Raw genomic sequence first — 15,845 nt, 5'->3', positions numbered from 1 at the left:
AGGTGTACACACATATATTTACATATATATACACACATACATACAGGTGTCGTGGGTTAGGCTGAGTCTGGCAACCAAACACACGCAGCTCTCCCAGTCCAGTAAAATGGAGAGGAGAGAAAAATGTAATAAAAGAGCTGAGGATCGAGACAGGAACAGAGGAGCACCCACCAACCACAGTCCCGGGCAAAAGAGGCTTTTTTCTTAATGCAAAACTATTTATTAACAGCTACCTAGAAAGAGAAAAGCACACAGAAACGGTTACTTAAGAGAATAACGAGAAAACAAGGCCAGGTCTTAAAAACACCACCACTCCCCCCCCCCTTTGCCTCTTCTTCCCGGCTCTACCTCCTCCCCCCAGCGGCGCAGGGGGCAGGGAATGGGGGAGTGCAGGTCAGCTCATCCCATGCTGTTACTGCCGCTTCTCTTAAAGGAAAAGGAGCCCTTACACCATTGTCCCTTGCTCCAGTGGATCCCCTACTCACGGCGAAAGCGTGAATCCTGCCCGCTGGGGGGGCAAATCCTTACCCCATCGGATTTGCCCCAAGTGCGGGCTTTACCAGTCCTGGGCTTTTAAGGAGCCGCAGCCACTCGCTCTGGCGTGGGTCATCAACAAACTTTAAATGTGCTCCGGCGTGGGTCGGCACAGCGACCTTAAATGCGTCTCCGTACAGACTTTAAATGCATAAATGCGTAAAAGTGAGATGCGTAAATGTGTCTCTACCTGTGCCCATGATTCACAATAGTCTCAGGCTCAGGCATCTCTTCCCGACGTGGGTCATCCACGGGCTGCGAGTGGGTCTCTGCTTGTTATAAGGGGACTTGTTATAAGGGGCCGCTCACAAGGGGGCTCAGCCGCGGCACACGTTGTTCCGTCCCACCTTCACTGACCTCTGATCTGTGTGGCCGTTTCTCTCAGATTTCAGTCCTGTCTGGGTGAACTCGGCCCGGTGGGCGCCCCGGCAGCGGGGCTCTCCCCGAGTTCCCCAAGCGGCTCCGCCGCCGCCATCCTCGACGGAGCGGGCCCGGCCCGGCTGAGCGCCGGGAGCGGGGGCCGTGCCCCTCTCCCGTCTCCTTGCCCCTGGGCACAGGCACACACCTTTCCGGTTCCTTCGTCCGACGTAAATAGGGCGATTCGCAGAGGCGCCGATTGGCTCAAGCCCCGAGGGGGATGGGAGTCCGGTCTGATGGGCAGCTTCTGCCACCCGGACCTCCCCCCCCACTTCAAACCATAACAACAGGAAAGCTCATCCAGGACAATAAAAAAAAAAAAGAAAAAGTAAATTGCTCGAACTAAGAAGATCAAAAGCATGTAGTTAAAGAATCCTAAGCCCTTACAGATCAAACTGGTACATTGCTTACTGGTGGGAAGTGCACAATTTTGGAATGGGTAGCATGAATCACACTAGTTTGACACTAGATAAACGTCTCAAACCAAAATAACTTCATTTCTAAATGAGTTGAGTGGAGCCAGAAAAGCTCTTAGAGAAGTCATTTCTGTTTGCCACAACGGTGAGATATAAAGGGCTTAGAATAGAGTACAGTAGTTCAGTTGGAAGGGACCTACAATGATCATCTGGCCCAACCGCCTGACCGCTTCAGGGCTGACCAAAAGTTAGAGCTTCTTATTGATGGCATTGTCCAAATGCCTCTTGAACACTGACAGGCTTGAGGCATCCACTGCCTCTCCAGGAAGCCTCTTCCAGTATGTGACCACCCTCCCAGTAAAGAAATGTTTCCTGATGTCAAGTCTGAACATCTTCTGATGCAGCTTTGAACCATTCCCACGAGTCCTATCACTGGATCCCAGGGAGAAGAGCTCAGCACCTTCCTCTCCACATCCCCTCCTCAGGAGCTGTAGAGAGCCGTGAGGTCACCCCTCACAGCCTCCTTCTCTCCAAACCAGACCGACCCCGAGTCCTCAGCCGCTCCGCACAGGACGCACCTTCCATCCCTGCACCAGCTTTGTTGTCCTCCTCTGGTCGCATTCCAGGACCTTCTCATTCTTTAGAAACAGCGGGGCCCCGCACTGCACACAGCACTCAGGCCGAGACCTGCTGTCATCCTGGCTGGGTGATGCGTAGTAGACAGCCACTATGACATCTGCCTTGTTTTCCATTCCCCCAGTCCTCGCCCAGAGACTCTCAACTACATGATCCCTAACTGCGAGGGCTGTACAGCGAAACCTCTCCTCACACTAGTGCAGCTCCTCCACACGCCTGCTCTGCCTGCCCCTCCTCAACAGCCTGTGGACCTCCATACCAGCACTCCAGTTGTGGGACTCATTCCACCAGATCTCACTAACACCAGTGATACCATGGCTCTGGGAACTGACCCATGCTTCCAGTTCATCCTGTTTGTTTCTCATACTGCATGCCTTGGTGTACAAACATTTCAGAAGTGCTTCTAAGCCCTCAGTGCTCCCTGGAGCCGTGTAAATGCTCCCTTTAGCACTGCCACCCTCAGGTGATGCCATGCCAACCCTTGGCTTGCCTTCAGCTCTCCTGTTGGTATCCCCTTCCCCCACTGATTCTAGTATGAAGTGCTCTCGATGAGTCCCACCAGTTTACAAGCAAAGATGGGTTTCAGCCATCCCGTTAGGCCCCAGCATACCTTGTGTTTTAAACACTCTCCCATGGTTATAAAAAACAAAGTTCTGCTGGAGGCACCAGGCCTGGAGCCAGGTATTGATATCTTAGGCACACCTGTTTCTTCCAATGTCTCTCACCATTGCTGGGAGGATTGAGGAAAACACTACCTGTGCTCCTGAATCTTTTAGCATCTTTCCTACGGCCCTGAAATCTCTTTTGATCAGCCTTGGAATTCTTGTTGCATCATTAGTACCCACACGGAAGAGAGGGAGCGGGCAATAGTCTGAAGGCTATAAGGTTGTCAGTCATCTGGTGACATCCCTGACTCAGGCCCCAGGGAGACAGCAAACTTCCCTGAAAAGGGGGTCTGGTCTGCAAATGGGTGCAGAAAATTGGAAGATTGCTAACTCCTGTGTCTTTCCTGGGGTTGTGCAACTCTAGCAGGGCACAGTGTTCAGCCAAACAGGCCTAAATGCAAAGAAAATAAACCCAAGCGGATCTTGTTTTATTGGAATTGCTTTCACTATTAAAGTGCTATTTCCTTCTTTTGTCATTGCAGCAAAAGCTGAAAAAGGCTGAGAGGGAGGTGAGATAAGGGAAAAAGGTCATCTCCACAGGCATTCAAATAATGTGAAGAAACAGAGCTCCTGCCATCAACAGACAAAGCAGCGTACACGCAAGTGACCTACAGTCCCACGGCGGTCCTGTAGAAGGTATGATACAGCAGCACTATACCCTCAAGAGACCTCTGACATTTACATGACAACATTACATAAATTCAATCTGAAAAATAATCTTTATTATATATACAGGAGCACATGCCCCAGGAAGCTATAGGCAAAGTATTTGGTCACTGAATTCTACATAGTTGAGGAAGTCCACACAGATAATCAAGGGTAGTACACAAATGGATATATAATGCCAATGTTCTGGACCTACCAGAGGTCCAGTTATTTTAGCTACCATGATGAAATCAATCCACCCTCAAACAGGCTTTGTTCACTAGAACTAGTGAACTTTGTTCACTAGGCTAGAGAATCTTTGTTTACCAGCAATATCAGAAGAACTACCTCTTTTCCATGGTTAAAAATGCAACTGTTAATATCCCAGTAAGAGGCAGAGACAATCCTTCTGGCAAGTACTCCGAACAGAACCACCACTTGGTCTCTGACGGGGAACTCCACTGGAACTATCTCCTTCGCATTCAGCATTCTCCCTTTGCAAGAGGGCAGTCTCAATTCCAGGACATATTCGGGAGTTCTTTAGAAAACACAGCTTTCCATATATCCTATAAGATCAAGCCCACTTGCATCAGTTTGCTTTAGAATCAAACAAGTCCAATGACCAGCACTAGCTTTCTACAACAGGCTTTTCCTAAAGTAGAGATGTGAGGTTTCAAAGTTCTATTTCCTTCCTCAGCATGGGGGTCAGTTTATTTCTGGAGTTTCTGCCTTTGATTTGGGTCCACATACCACATTATGGAACCCTCCGACACAGCCTGTACAGGTTTAATCTTGTGACAAGAGTTCAGTGGATGAAAATGCAGGAGCACGGCTGCTGTCATTTCAAGAAGTATGCAAGCACCTTCCATGGGTGCACAAATGTTATGAACAGCAAGGTTATTGCCTTAGAGCTAAAAAGTTTCTTGTTTCCTATTCATTTTCAATAACTAAATTACTGAAATTATTTTAGCAGCTTGTCAGGGCAGACATGATTGGTTTTAAATGGAATGCTCAGCAGGTCCAGATATACTAATTTTGGTCTTTCTTTGACAGGAGATGCAACTGAGCAGGAAACACAATTTTGAAATTCAATTTGTGTTCCTTAACGTGTCCACAACTTCCTTAGGATATGCATTTCAAACAGCACTGAGCCATGAAGCAAATCTAAGGGATGAAAGGAAAGAAGCTTCTCTTCCTTACATCTAGCTACAGGGTTTCCCCAACCCAACTAACTGATTCAGTCTAAGAGGGGGGAGATCCTGCAGTTCCTAGAAGCGTTGAAGTACTGCAGCAACTCAAGAACATTTTCCTTATTCCTACCACAGCACAATACTGTATTAAATAAGTGGTGCTATCTCCAGGTACAGGAACAGATGCTGTTCTTGAAGCTTGTAGCATGAGGACCCTGGCTCAGATAATGAACCCCTCATTTAAAAACACTAAAGGGATGGCAGATGCCCTGGAAACAGATCCCAAGCATCAGCACTGGCTGCTGCATACTTAGACAGCAAGCAACCTAGACGCAAGCTGCTGGGTGCAGCTGCTCCTTAAGGGCTGATTTGGAAAAAGAAGGCAGCTGGGTGAAGTGCTACCCTGTTGACAGGGAATGCAGGCCCAGGGATTACACAGGGGGCTGTGGCTAAAGAAAAGACTGTTGTTCCTGTTCATAGGTGGCCTGTAAAGCACAGGAAGAGCAGGACATGGAGAGCAAGCAGATACATGGCCACTAGCAGAGGCAAGCGGGTCCGGGAACGGAAGAGAGAGCACAACAGGCGTCGCAGTCCAACGATATTCCGAGTCTGGAAGAGTAAAAGAGAGACCAGTCAGTACCAGGAATGGATGTGTCCCCAGCTGCCCTCTCCCAGAGCTCTCCGGATCATGAAAATAAGTTTAAGCTAATGGGCATGAACCTTCCTAAACCCATTCCACTGTCAGATTTGACCTCTAGAGCCAATCCTCAGTAAAATAATTCCCTTCCCCTGCTCTCTGCAGGTTTCTCATGAACCAGCTCTCTCCAATTCTGCTTGAGAAAAGGCAAAAGAATGCAGAACATCTCTCTCTAACACGTGGTCCCTATGAATTTCTAGCCCCTCTGAGTGAAATGCAAACAAATGGATCAATGGCACTTTTGTATCACAGCTCTGAGCTACCAGGAATCCTGATTCACTCTCTGGCCTAAAGAAGAAAATTATTTATTTGTTGCATTCTTTCACCCTTGTGGCTGAAAGGACTTCTGAAGCTGTTGAACAAGCTGCTGTGTTGGACACCTTACTCTACAGGGGCTCCTCCAGGAGTCCTCAGACAATGTAACATCTACTGGCAAAATTCCAGTAGAAAGAAAAAAACGTCTATTCTAGTGACAAACCCCAAGCATGAGCACAGAGCAGCACCCAGTTATGGCTCTTGCTGTAATTCTGCTGATGCTGCTCTTGAGAGCACCACCCCCAAGGCTTGAAGAGACCAGAGGGCAAACTCCTCAGCAGAGCTTTATCCTTAGCAAAACAGGAAAGGCGAATGCCAGGCTGTCATTCGGGACAGCGAAAAAGCAGCTCTCCACTTTGGCTCCCAGCTTGACTGGTGCAGGTTGGAAAGATGATGGATGGAAAAACTGAGGCAATGGCTCAAGGAAAGGGCAGACTCCCCAGACACCGTAGCTGCTAAGGCCAGTAACACACACACTTCTTTTGCATGCGATTGCACGTTGTTTGCACAGACTTCGCCTGTTTGCCTGCCACTGAGGCCCTGGATATTCCACAAGGAACCCGGGATAACGTTTTAGGCACAGACAATGCTGGCCTACGTTTCAGTGACCTCTGAAATTTAGTCTGCTTACGCAGACTGTAGCACAGTCACGACCAGAACAGTATGTGGCATTGGCATGGAAAACAGAGCAAGATGAGCAGAAATCTAGACAAACCCACACAGATTTAAACCTACAGAAGGATTTAGCTGCTATAGGTTCACAGTACTCAATTCACATTTTCTTGCATCAGCCAGGGCTCACATCATTGACAGCTGTGAAAGTAAATGCTTACTTTGCTGAAATTATTATCCACGGAGTCAATCAGCAAGGAATGCTCATGACCTGGAGTCACATCAATGCTAGCACTTAAGGAAGACGTCCACTCGCTTGACTGCAACCTGCCGCGAAAAACCATGAAATGAAATTCAGTTTCTTATGATGCCCCAAACTATAGACAAGCTTAGAAAAGGAGGTATTTCTTCAAAAAGTAATCACCCATTGCAAACAAGCCATGGCCTCACTTGACAAGAACTGGTTTCATTTGTACAACTGTAGTGCCTCCTGGGCTCAAGCTGCGCAGAAGGACTGAGTGATCCAACTAGCAGTAGTCCTCCTTCCTCCACCAGGAGGCTGGTGAAACCATAACAGAGTAGGTATTCTGTGCTCTCTACGCTCAGTGTTACACTTTCTCAGTGCCAGTCACTTCCTGTGCCCAAAGTCAGAGCCACAGTCAGAGAGAAAAGTAAAACTTCCACACTGCTTGATGTATAGATTACCATTCCTCTCCAGTAGAGAGGACAATTCAGTTGCTAGCAGTGGAGTCCTTTCATACCTAATTCATATCCTATCACTTCAAAACTCACTATTTTTTTGGTGCTAGTTTTCTCCTGTCTTTCAGGAATTTCAGACTCTAACTTAACTGAGGTCTCTGTGTTCTGCACGGGGGCTTTCAAGAGAAATTTCGTAGTGTGTGACTTGAAAGAAGCCAGGGCAGATGATCTAATTTATATTTTAAATTTTGTGAAATTATTTTGGAAGCCAGCTCTGGTCCCAATAGTGCTGGTTCTTGCTAACTATTTTCTAGTGACAGATATTCAAGATTGATAAGATACTACTAAAGGACGAAATGCAGAAGCAGCACTGTCAAATCTCTGGGCTAGCATTAGTTAGTGAAGGGAAATCAGTATCAGAGAATCATGGAATGGTTTGGGCTGGAAGGGACCTTCAAGATCATCCAGTTCCAACCCCTCTGCCATGGGCAGGGACACCCCCCACTACACCAGGTTGCCCAAAGCCCCATCCAACCTGGCCTTGAACACTTCCAGGGATGGGGCAGCCACAGCTTCTCTGGGCAACCTGTGCCAGTGCCTCAGCACCCTCAGAGAGAAGAATTTCTTCCTTAGATCCCATCGAAATCTCCCCTCTTTCAGTTTAAATCCATTGCCCCTTATCACTATATACCCTTGTCAAAAGTTCCTCTCCAGCTTTCCTGTAGGCCCCTTCAGGTATATGAGGCGTTCATAGACTTTAATGCTAGAAGGTGCTACAGTTGTCTGTGTAGCAATTATCCGGGAATTTAATCCTGAATTCTTCCATACAGACCATTATTTTTTGGCTGAAGCAGCCTGTGTGTCGGAAGCAAGCCACAGTTTTCAGGTAAAAGACTGCAGCAGTGAGGTTTGGTTTGACTACAGGCAGCGCACAGCACAGGCAGTTACAAGATAAAACCCACTTTCATGGCTGATGAGGAGAAAGAGGCATTTCGAACACACGACTCGCTGCATCCCAATCCCAACATCTAGTCCGGCCCCTTGCCCTGCTGACGGGGTACATGCCAAGTGCCCTGGAATACACAGCGTGCTCGGTATCGACGGCACGGTTTGGTCACGGGGAGCCGCAAGGAGAGCGGTGTGGCAGGAAGGCCAGGCAGTGCCCTGTCCCAGACCCAGCTGGTTCCAGCTGCTTGGCGATGGATGACGACTCTGTGTGCTAAAACTACAACCAGATGAGCGTATGGTGCCTCTGCTCAAACTAACCAAGGGTGGCAGCTGCTAGGGGAAGGAGGAAATGAGCAAGAAACAAGGAGCAGCAGAGAGAAGTCACCCCACGCTGACTCCAGCCTCCTGCGCAGCCCTTTGCCTCACCAAAGGGACCGAGTGCAACGGGCGGCACGAACAACCGGACCGGGTACGAGGAAGGGGGCAGGAGAAGCGTCTAGACTGAAGCTGAGGCAGGGGAAGACAGGGGGAAGTGTTTTCCCTAAGCGTTTATTTTTTTTCTCAATACTCAAATTAATTAAAAGTTTATGTTAATTGGCAATATATTAAAATTGAATGACGTTCTTCAAGACAAGACTGTTTCGCCCATGACAGACCGGTGCTTACTGAGGAGACGAATCCCCTGGAAATATGAAAACTCCTCTTCTGCCTTCACCTGATTCCCAGTTTCCAAATTATACTTTCCAGTAGTTAATTTAACTCATTGAGAAAGCCAGCATCTCATTTCTAGTCAAAATTTGTCTTAATGTCTAGTCAGTTGTCTAATTCTATCTTTTTCTACAACTGAAGGATAGCCTCAACATCAGGAAACACTTTTTTATTGTAAGGGTGGCTGAGCACCGGCACAAGTTGCCCAAGAAGGTTGTGAAGTCTTCTTCCTTGGAGATATTCAAAAGCCATCTGGACACGGTCCTGGACAACTGGCTGTAGGTAGCCCTGCTTGAGCAGAAGCATTGGACCAGCTGACCTCCAGAGTCCCCTTCTAACATCAACCATTAGGTGATTCTGTGATACACATGGTGTAGTCATTTCTATGCCCCCAGTGACATTGGACAGAAGGATGCAATGAAGTGCAGATAAACACAGAGCTGGGATCACCATACTTTTACGGTGGTACTGCCTGTTTGCTCAAGCTCCCTCACCTCCTGATCTGATCCTGTGCTGCAGAGAGCGCCTCCTCTACAGCAAGACGACGGTCCCGTTCTTCCTCCAGCTGCTCCTCTAAATACCTCAGATCCTGCTTTGTGCTGCTATGCAAATGTTCTGTTTTGGACAACCTGTCAGAAAATAACCAAGCATATGCCAAAAAAGGGCTAATTCATGGACTATTCTATTTCTATTGTATTCATTGATGCAGTAAGTGAACAGACTCCAATTCCCTTCCACTTCACATAGAAGACTTCGTTATCTTTTATTAATATACTTAAATTGTCTGGAAAGCAAGAGAGAAGACAAATCTTTTGAAGCTTCTATGTCACATCAGAAAGGAGCTCCTTGGCTCTGTCATCCATGGCCCCACCTCCTGAAAATTATTTTCAAAGAGCATGAGGAATTGTGCTAGATTTTAGTTCCAGAAGGTTACAAGGAATCACATGCTAGGTCTCAATTCCAGACACTCTCAGGATAACAGCCTTGAGACCAGGACCATTAAGCAGTTACTGAAGACCTAGCCCATCAAAACAAAGATGCTAGTCTGGCTGGTGATGGTCAACTGGAATTGCTGCTGCATGTTCTCTCTTCATTTTTTGAAGTTCTATCCAAAGAGATAACTAATGACAGCTGTCAAGTGCATATGTTCCTCAGTTCCTCCACTTCCACAAGGTCCTAGTGTGGAACTGAGCTTTTCCAACACTCTGACAGAGAGTAACAGAAATAGGCTCATCTCCAGCCCTAAGTCTTCCATCAGGACTAACATCCCCACCCCTGTTTTCTCAGGCTTTCCTTACCTCAGCTGCAACTCCTGCAGTTCTGGTGTGTAACTGCCTCTCTGAGGCTCATTCTTTTCTTGGGGTGCTCCTGGAGCAGCATCTGTTGCAAACAACTCCTGAAAGAAAGCATGAATGTAGGGCGGATAGCGCTTAATGAAGAGGATAGAAAGCTACAGTGCTGCACAGTTAGAGGAGCCACCTGCAATAAGCTTTTCCCTCCCTTGGACCAGGAAGACCACCCTTACCGTGCCCTTGTCTGCAGCCTGCAGCTCCTGGAGCTGTCTCTCAAGCACCAAGCAGCGGTTCAGAACCTCATTGTACTGCTGATGGCTCTCACAGACGTTCCGACTGCTACCACGAAGCTGGAGGGAGAGGGCATTTTTCTCCTCGAAGACCTGAGATAGCTGAGAAGAGAACACAACTGTTAAGTAAAGAACTCATATTTTTGTGAAAGCAACATTGTTCTCTGTGTAACTGAGGGTAAGAATTCTATTGAGAACATGGAACTGCCACACTGCACAGTACTGTGGCAGATGCACCTGCCCTGACAAAGACCTGACAAAACCTGCAAAAACTTCCCACCACAGCTCGTTACGCCCATACGGTGGTGGTCAGTACGTATGCGTTTCGGTCGAATAGGAAGTTGGGGTCCTCAGCCAACAGAGGGGCCACGCGACCGTATTTGACCACTGATCAGATTCGACTAGGGTTTAAATGGAGCCCTGAGGTAGAGCCACTTTGAGCTGGTCCTCCTCCGCGCAGCGCGTCTGCAGTTGAGGACTCTCCCCTTGCGTTGTGACGCTGCCTAAGGAAACTCCTTGAGGTTGAGAGCCCTCCCTTTTCAGGTGAGTGATTGTGCATTTTGGGTCATTGGCCATAAACCTTAAGCATTTTGAAGTCGATTGCGTCGCATGAACTGCGAACAACATTCTGAACCTGCGGATTGTTAATGTTTGTTGAAGGCTCAAAGCGGTTTCAGTTATGGTAAAACTTAGTTTGATTTTGTTTCCATCTTGTAAAAAATAAATCCCGTTTCTGGTTTGTTAGTTGGTCTGGCTTGGTTTTGTGAGGTTACGTGACAGTTACGAAGGCCCAAAGACCAGAGATAATCTCCAACAGTAGCTTGTGGCTAAGGCTTCCAGAACAGGAGAAACAAAACATCAACAGGATGTACAGAATAACAGGCTTCCAAAACAAGATTTCCAAAGTGCTGAGACTGACCTAAACCTTTCAGAAATATAATCAATACATTATGTTTTTATACAATAGCTTGCAATTAAATTAAAGGGAGTCAAAGCAGACAGAGACAAAGTCTTTTTGATAGTGGCAGAAAACATAGCAAGGGGCCATAGCCACAGACTGTGGCTTGGAAGCGTTGGACTAGACAATAAGAAAAACATTTGCATTGAAAGTGAAGAGTTGCATTGGACAAAGGCCCAGAGGGGAGATCTATTTTTTCATCACCCAGCTAGGCGAAGTCATGGCTGACCTGATCTAATGTTGGTGACAGTGCTGCTTTGAGCAGCAGAAGGATGTACTAGACCACCTCCAGAAGTCTCTTAGAACTAATATTTCTGATTTTGTGTTACTTCACTAAATGCCCACAAGAACAGAAACATTCATTCCTGCTCCCTAAGCCCTATTCAAGCCTACCCTGTTCCCCGCATTCCTCATCCCAGACTGCAAGCAAGTGCAAGATATAGTTGGTACCTTGCTGTTTAGCTGCTGAATTCTGAGCTCCTTCTGGTGCAATTCTTTCAGGCTGTCACTTAGCTGGGCCTGGAGATGTTTTGTCTCCGTTTCTGTGCTTGAAAAGTCCCCTCTCAGAACTTCTGAAGAAATCTGCCAGGGAAAAAAAAAAATGAAAAATATACTGCACACATGACAACCCACTCTCATATTAGTCATCTCTGTTTAGTATTCCAAGGTCAAAGCCCAACATTATTATTCCTGGGCCTGGAACTTGATCTGCTCAAGCAAAACAGCAAATGGGGAATAAACAGAAATATCCTAAAAGCCATGTGAGAATCCAAATAATTAGGAAAGATCAATGAACCTGCACATATGATGGGGCCTTCTCAAAACTTGTCTTAAAGCTGTCTTCAATACAGGAAGGAAAAAAAAAAGCGTATGAACAAGAAAAACAAACAAAAAACTGAAGCATTGTCCACATTGCTCTCATTCAACCCAGATTAAAAGATTAGCACTGAAGCATTCTCTGGGAAAGCATCACATGCACATTGTTCTAGGTTTTTCTTTGCATATATGCAAGTGTGTGTCAAACAGGTAAGGAGAGATTTCCTCCCTCCTCTACTGACATAAGAGCTTCTCACTGGAACATCACAGATGTGGGCAGGAGAGCTCTTTCCTTGCTCATAACCTAATGGTATCGTACATGCAGTAGGCAAGCATCCTTCCCTAGACAATACTCAACACATTCCACTCCACATTTAGGACTGTCATACAGGGGAAAGGTGGCAGAAAGTGCAACATTCAATCCTCAGCCTCTTTGGGCTTGAGTCAGGATTGTAGATCCTGCTGTAAAAACAGCAATTCAACAGGAAACTTAAAAACTAGAATGTGACGTTACAAGGAGAATTAAACCAGAAGACCTTAGATTCAAACACAGTGCAAGAGGCAATTCTAAAATAGCCAGAAAGACCTGAGAAGTTCCATACTGCTCAGAAGGACCTAAGGTGCCTAGGAAGTCCTGTTTCTTTTACTCTCTTTCTTGAAACATTAGGAACCATGAACTAAGGGAAGAGTACATAAGGGTATGCCAGAGTTTTCTAAAAGCTTTCAATGATCCAAGTTGCATTGTTGGTATATTCCTTGGAGGCCACACAACAAAATCCTATACTGCAGCCTGTTTGAGCTGAATACAAGCAACACATGCTACTTTGTCTGAACTTCAAGCCTCACACAGATTCTTTATTGCATGGAAATGCGTTGCCACCCACCTTTGTTTGGTACTGCTCCTCTACAATTTGAGACTTGCTGAGGGGAAGTCTCATTTCTTGCGTGATCCTTTGTAAATGGCTCAGTTGCTTGTCTTTTTCTGCTATGACCGTCAGGTACTGCTCCTTTATGCTGCTGTTCTGCTTTTCCCAGGTAGTTTTCTCTTGTCTGCCCAGTACGACACAAAGGAAATTACCAGTATCACTCATGATATCCTGGCATCCAGCTCAGAACGAATTGAGGATTATTCTATTTCCTATCATTACCCCATGCCAGAAGAGAAGCTTTATAACTAAACCAAACCAGCCCACTTAAGTACCAGAACCTTAAAAGCAGGCTTAAGGAAGTATTCTGCATTTGTCTCAACACTGCAGATTGTTCAATGCTCACGCTTTTCATATTCCTGGACACTGTTTTGATTGTGCTGTACAGAGAGTCTCGTCAAGCAAGTCACTGACAACGCCACTTGTCATCAGAACGTTATCACCGCCACCATCACACATGCACCAGAACCAGCATGGATCCCAACATGCAAACTTGAGGCTGTCACTTCATTTACATTGTATAGGCTGGACAGGAAATAAATCTCCTTTTCTTTTATCAGGAGACAACATTTGAGAGCCACTTCAAACTTTACAAGATCTAGAGTGTTAGTTTGAGGGTCAGACTGTGGGCAGGGAGAAGGAGCGCTACAAGTTTTTATATCACTTTGTATAAAGATAAGCCATACATGTTTCCACAAGAAAATCCCACCCTGTCACTCAAGGTTCAGTCACTCTTAGCTGGATCTCTGAAGTACAAACATTTTTAGAACAGAGCACATTTGTCTGACTAGTTTTAGTCCAGCTGGAGATGGCAATTTACTAGACTTGAATTACAGACTTTTTCAAAAATAGAAGACATCAAGCAAGTGAAACAAAGGACTAGACAGTCACACGAAATTAGTCTTTTCTAAACAATGGTATCAGTGGGATAATAAAGGGTGTTCATCAGCAGCCTGGAATGGAGACTTCCGTAATTACATACAGAAGCTCCAATATAAGAAACAGCCAAAGTTTCCTCTCAAACAGATGATATCAGCCACCACTAGATGAAGGAAATAAAAAATTAAAAAGTCATTAACCTATTTCACACAGGCATTTCCTTCCAATACATTGGGCTGTAGTCCTTCACCCTACATCTGAGGCAAAAGCTGAACAAAAGCAACGTGTGCCCACTTCTGAGCAGGGCAAAGTGACTCAGTGACAGCGAACGCAGGCAAGGCCAGCTTCTCACTGCCCAGCTGCTCTTTGAGTGAAAGAAACGGCACGTTTGCATCCCTGAGGCAGCGAGAAGACACAATTCTCACCTAAGCTGCTGGAGCTCCTGCTGGTAGAAAATACTTTCCTGCTTCAGCTGTTCTTGGAGACGGTGCTGTTTATCTGCGTCTTGCTGATATTCCTGCAGTTGCGCTTTTAAGCGAGAATTTTCAGCGGATTCTACCCCGACTAGTATGTACTGCTGCTGCAGATTCTTCAGCTCCCTTACCTTTAATTAAAGGGAAACAGCAGAGTGTGTGACAACCGAGCAAGCAGCTAGGATTATTACTTGCAAGTATTTAAGAGCATTTCTCACCGTGACATCTGGAGAAAAAAAGTCACATTCAGATGACAGAGAAACTAGAAACTGAATCAGTGATTACCGCGGTCTACTGAAAATTGCTCAGAGAAAACAAACTCAGAGAATTCTACCGCTAATGAGAGTAGTGAGTTTTGAGACTTTCCATGAAGATTTGACATACGTTAACGAGAAGATCCCAGATTGCAATATTAATTCCCCTAGTCAATGGAAGACAAAGTGAGACAGAGGAGCTGGTTAAGAGTAACTGCTGAGGTTGGCATTTACTGTAAACCAGGGAACCGAGGAACTAAAGTCCTTTTAACAGCCTACTCAGACAGAATTTGAAATAAGTTGTCATTACGCATTCATCACTGCAATTTGTTTTTGAAGACACAAAGAGGTGACTGACCCTGGAGACAGGGAAGTACTTAATGAGTGAGGAGATCCCTCTCCTGAGGATCTATCTCAGCATTAGCAGCACTACACAGATATGCCAGTTCAACAGCAGTACAGGAGACATAAACCTACAAATAACTGAGATGTAAAATGGACGAGAAGGAAGATGTGCTTAAGAGAGTATCAAAGTCTGTTGTGAATTAACGGAAGGGGAAACTAAGACAGGCTAAGTGACAGTGGAAAATGATTGTAAAAGTCTGTCATCTGACCAGCAACTAGAACTCTGAAACCTGCTGAGTCGTGTTGTGCTAGAGACTATACAAACCCGGACACATTACGTATGCAAGCAAGGATGTCAAAATGAAGCTGCAATGCCTTGTACCTGTCTTGACAAATCAGCTGCCAAGAGGAGAAACCAACCCACATCTTTGCTCTAGTCTCTTCTAGAAACCTAACACAAACCAAATGCACAAGCTTCCACAGATGTGCAAGACGTGGATTAAGCAGGTTAAAACGGAGCCCGTATCTTATTTCTGTCATTCCGTATTTTAAATCAAGTTAACACAAGAAATCACTCTGCAAAGTTAACAATGAAATCACAGCTTCTGTATGTCAGAGAGGATAACTTACTAAATCCACTTGTGGAACGTGCCCACAAGCGCTAAGGTCATTGAGAGACAACTCAAATAACCTTTGAAAGGTCATGGTGATCGGGAGAGGTTCCTGAAGACTGGAAGAAAACAAATGTCATCCCTGGCTACAAGAAAGGCAAGGAGGAACTGGGAAACTGCAGGCTAGTCAGCCTCATCTCCATCTCTGGGAAGGTGAAGGAGCAACTAATTCTGGAAATCATTTCCAGATACGTGAAAAAACAAGTTGCCCAGAGAAGCTGTGGCATATACCACCAATGGAGCTATTCAAAATCCGACTGGACACTGTCTTGGGCAACCTATTCCAGCTGACCTTGTTTAAGCAGGGGGGCCGGACTAGAAGATCTCCAGAAGTCCCTTCCAACCTCAACTGTTCTGTGATTCTGCAAAGACAATGATCTATGTTTCACATTGCAAATACCAGATCTAAGTGTGCTGAATTTTAAGATCTGAAGATCAAAATCTCCTATGGGGCTTTAA

At 45.9% G+C, this 15,845-nt stretch overlaps 1 protein-coding gene across 2 annotated transcripts in view; it reads right to left on the bottom strand.

The window, feature by feature from the left end:
• Nucleotides 1–4,844: 4,844 nt before the first annotated feature.
• Nucleotides 4,845–15,845, bottom strand: part of GOLGB1 (golgin B1) — a 43,715-nt gene continuing 32,714 nt past the window's right edge. For both annotated transcript variants that reach the window (XM_086609718.1, XM_086609717.1), the window contains 8 exons: nt 14,069–14,247; nt 12,723–12,888; nt 11,473–11,604; nt 10,008–10,166; nt 9,781–9,878; nt 8,977–9,111; nt 6,349–6,454; nt 4,845–5,112 (listed from right to left, as the gene is read on the bottom strand). In XM_086609718.1, coding sequence (XP_086465844.1) covers nt 4,978–5,112; nt 6,349–6,454; nt 8,977–9,111; nt 9,781–9,878; nt 10,008–10,166; nt 11,473–11,604; nt 12,723–12,888; nt 14,069–14,247 — 1,110 coding nt within the window. In that variant the 3' untranslated portion in view covers nt 4,845–4,977. The remainder of the gene's footprint in view (nt 5,113–6,348; nt 6,455–8,976; nt 9,112–9,780; nt 9,879–10,007; nt 10,167–11,472; nt 11,605–12,722; nt 12,889–14,068; nt 14,248–15,845) is intronic.

Source organism: Tauraco erythrolophus, chromosome 4 (genome assembly GCF_009769465.1).
Source record: "Tauraco erythrolophus isolate bTauEry1 chromosome 4, bTauEry1.pri, whole genome shotgun sequence".
NCBI lineage: Eukaryota > Metazoa > Chordata > Aves > Musophagiformes > Musophagidae > Tauraco > Tauraco erythrolophus.
This window is presented reverse-complemented; position numbering and strand designations above follow the sequence as displayed.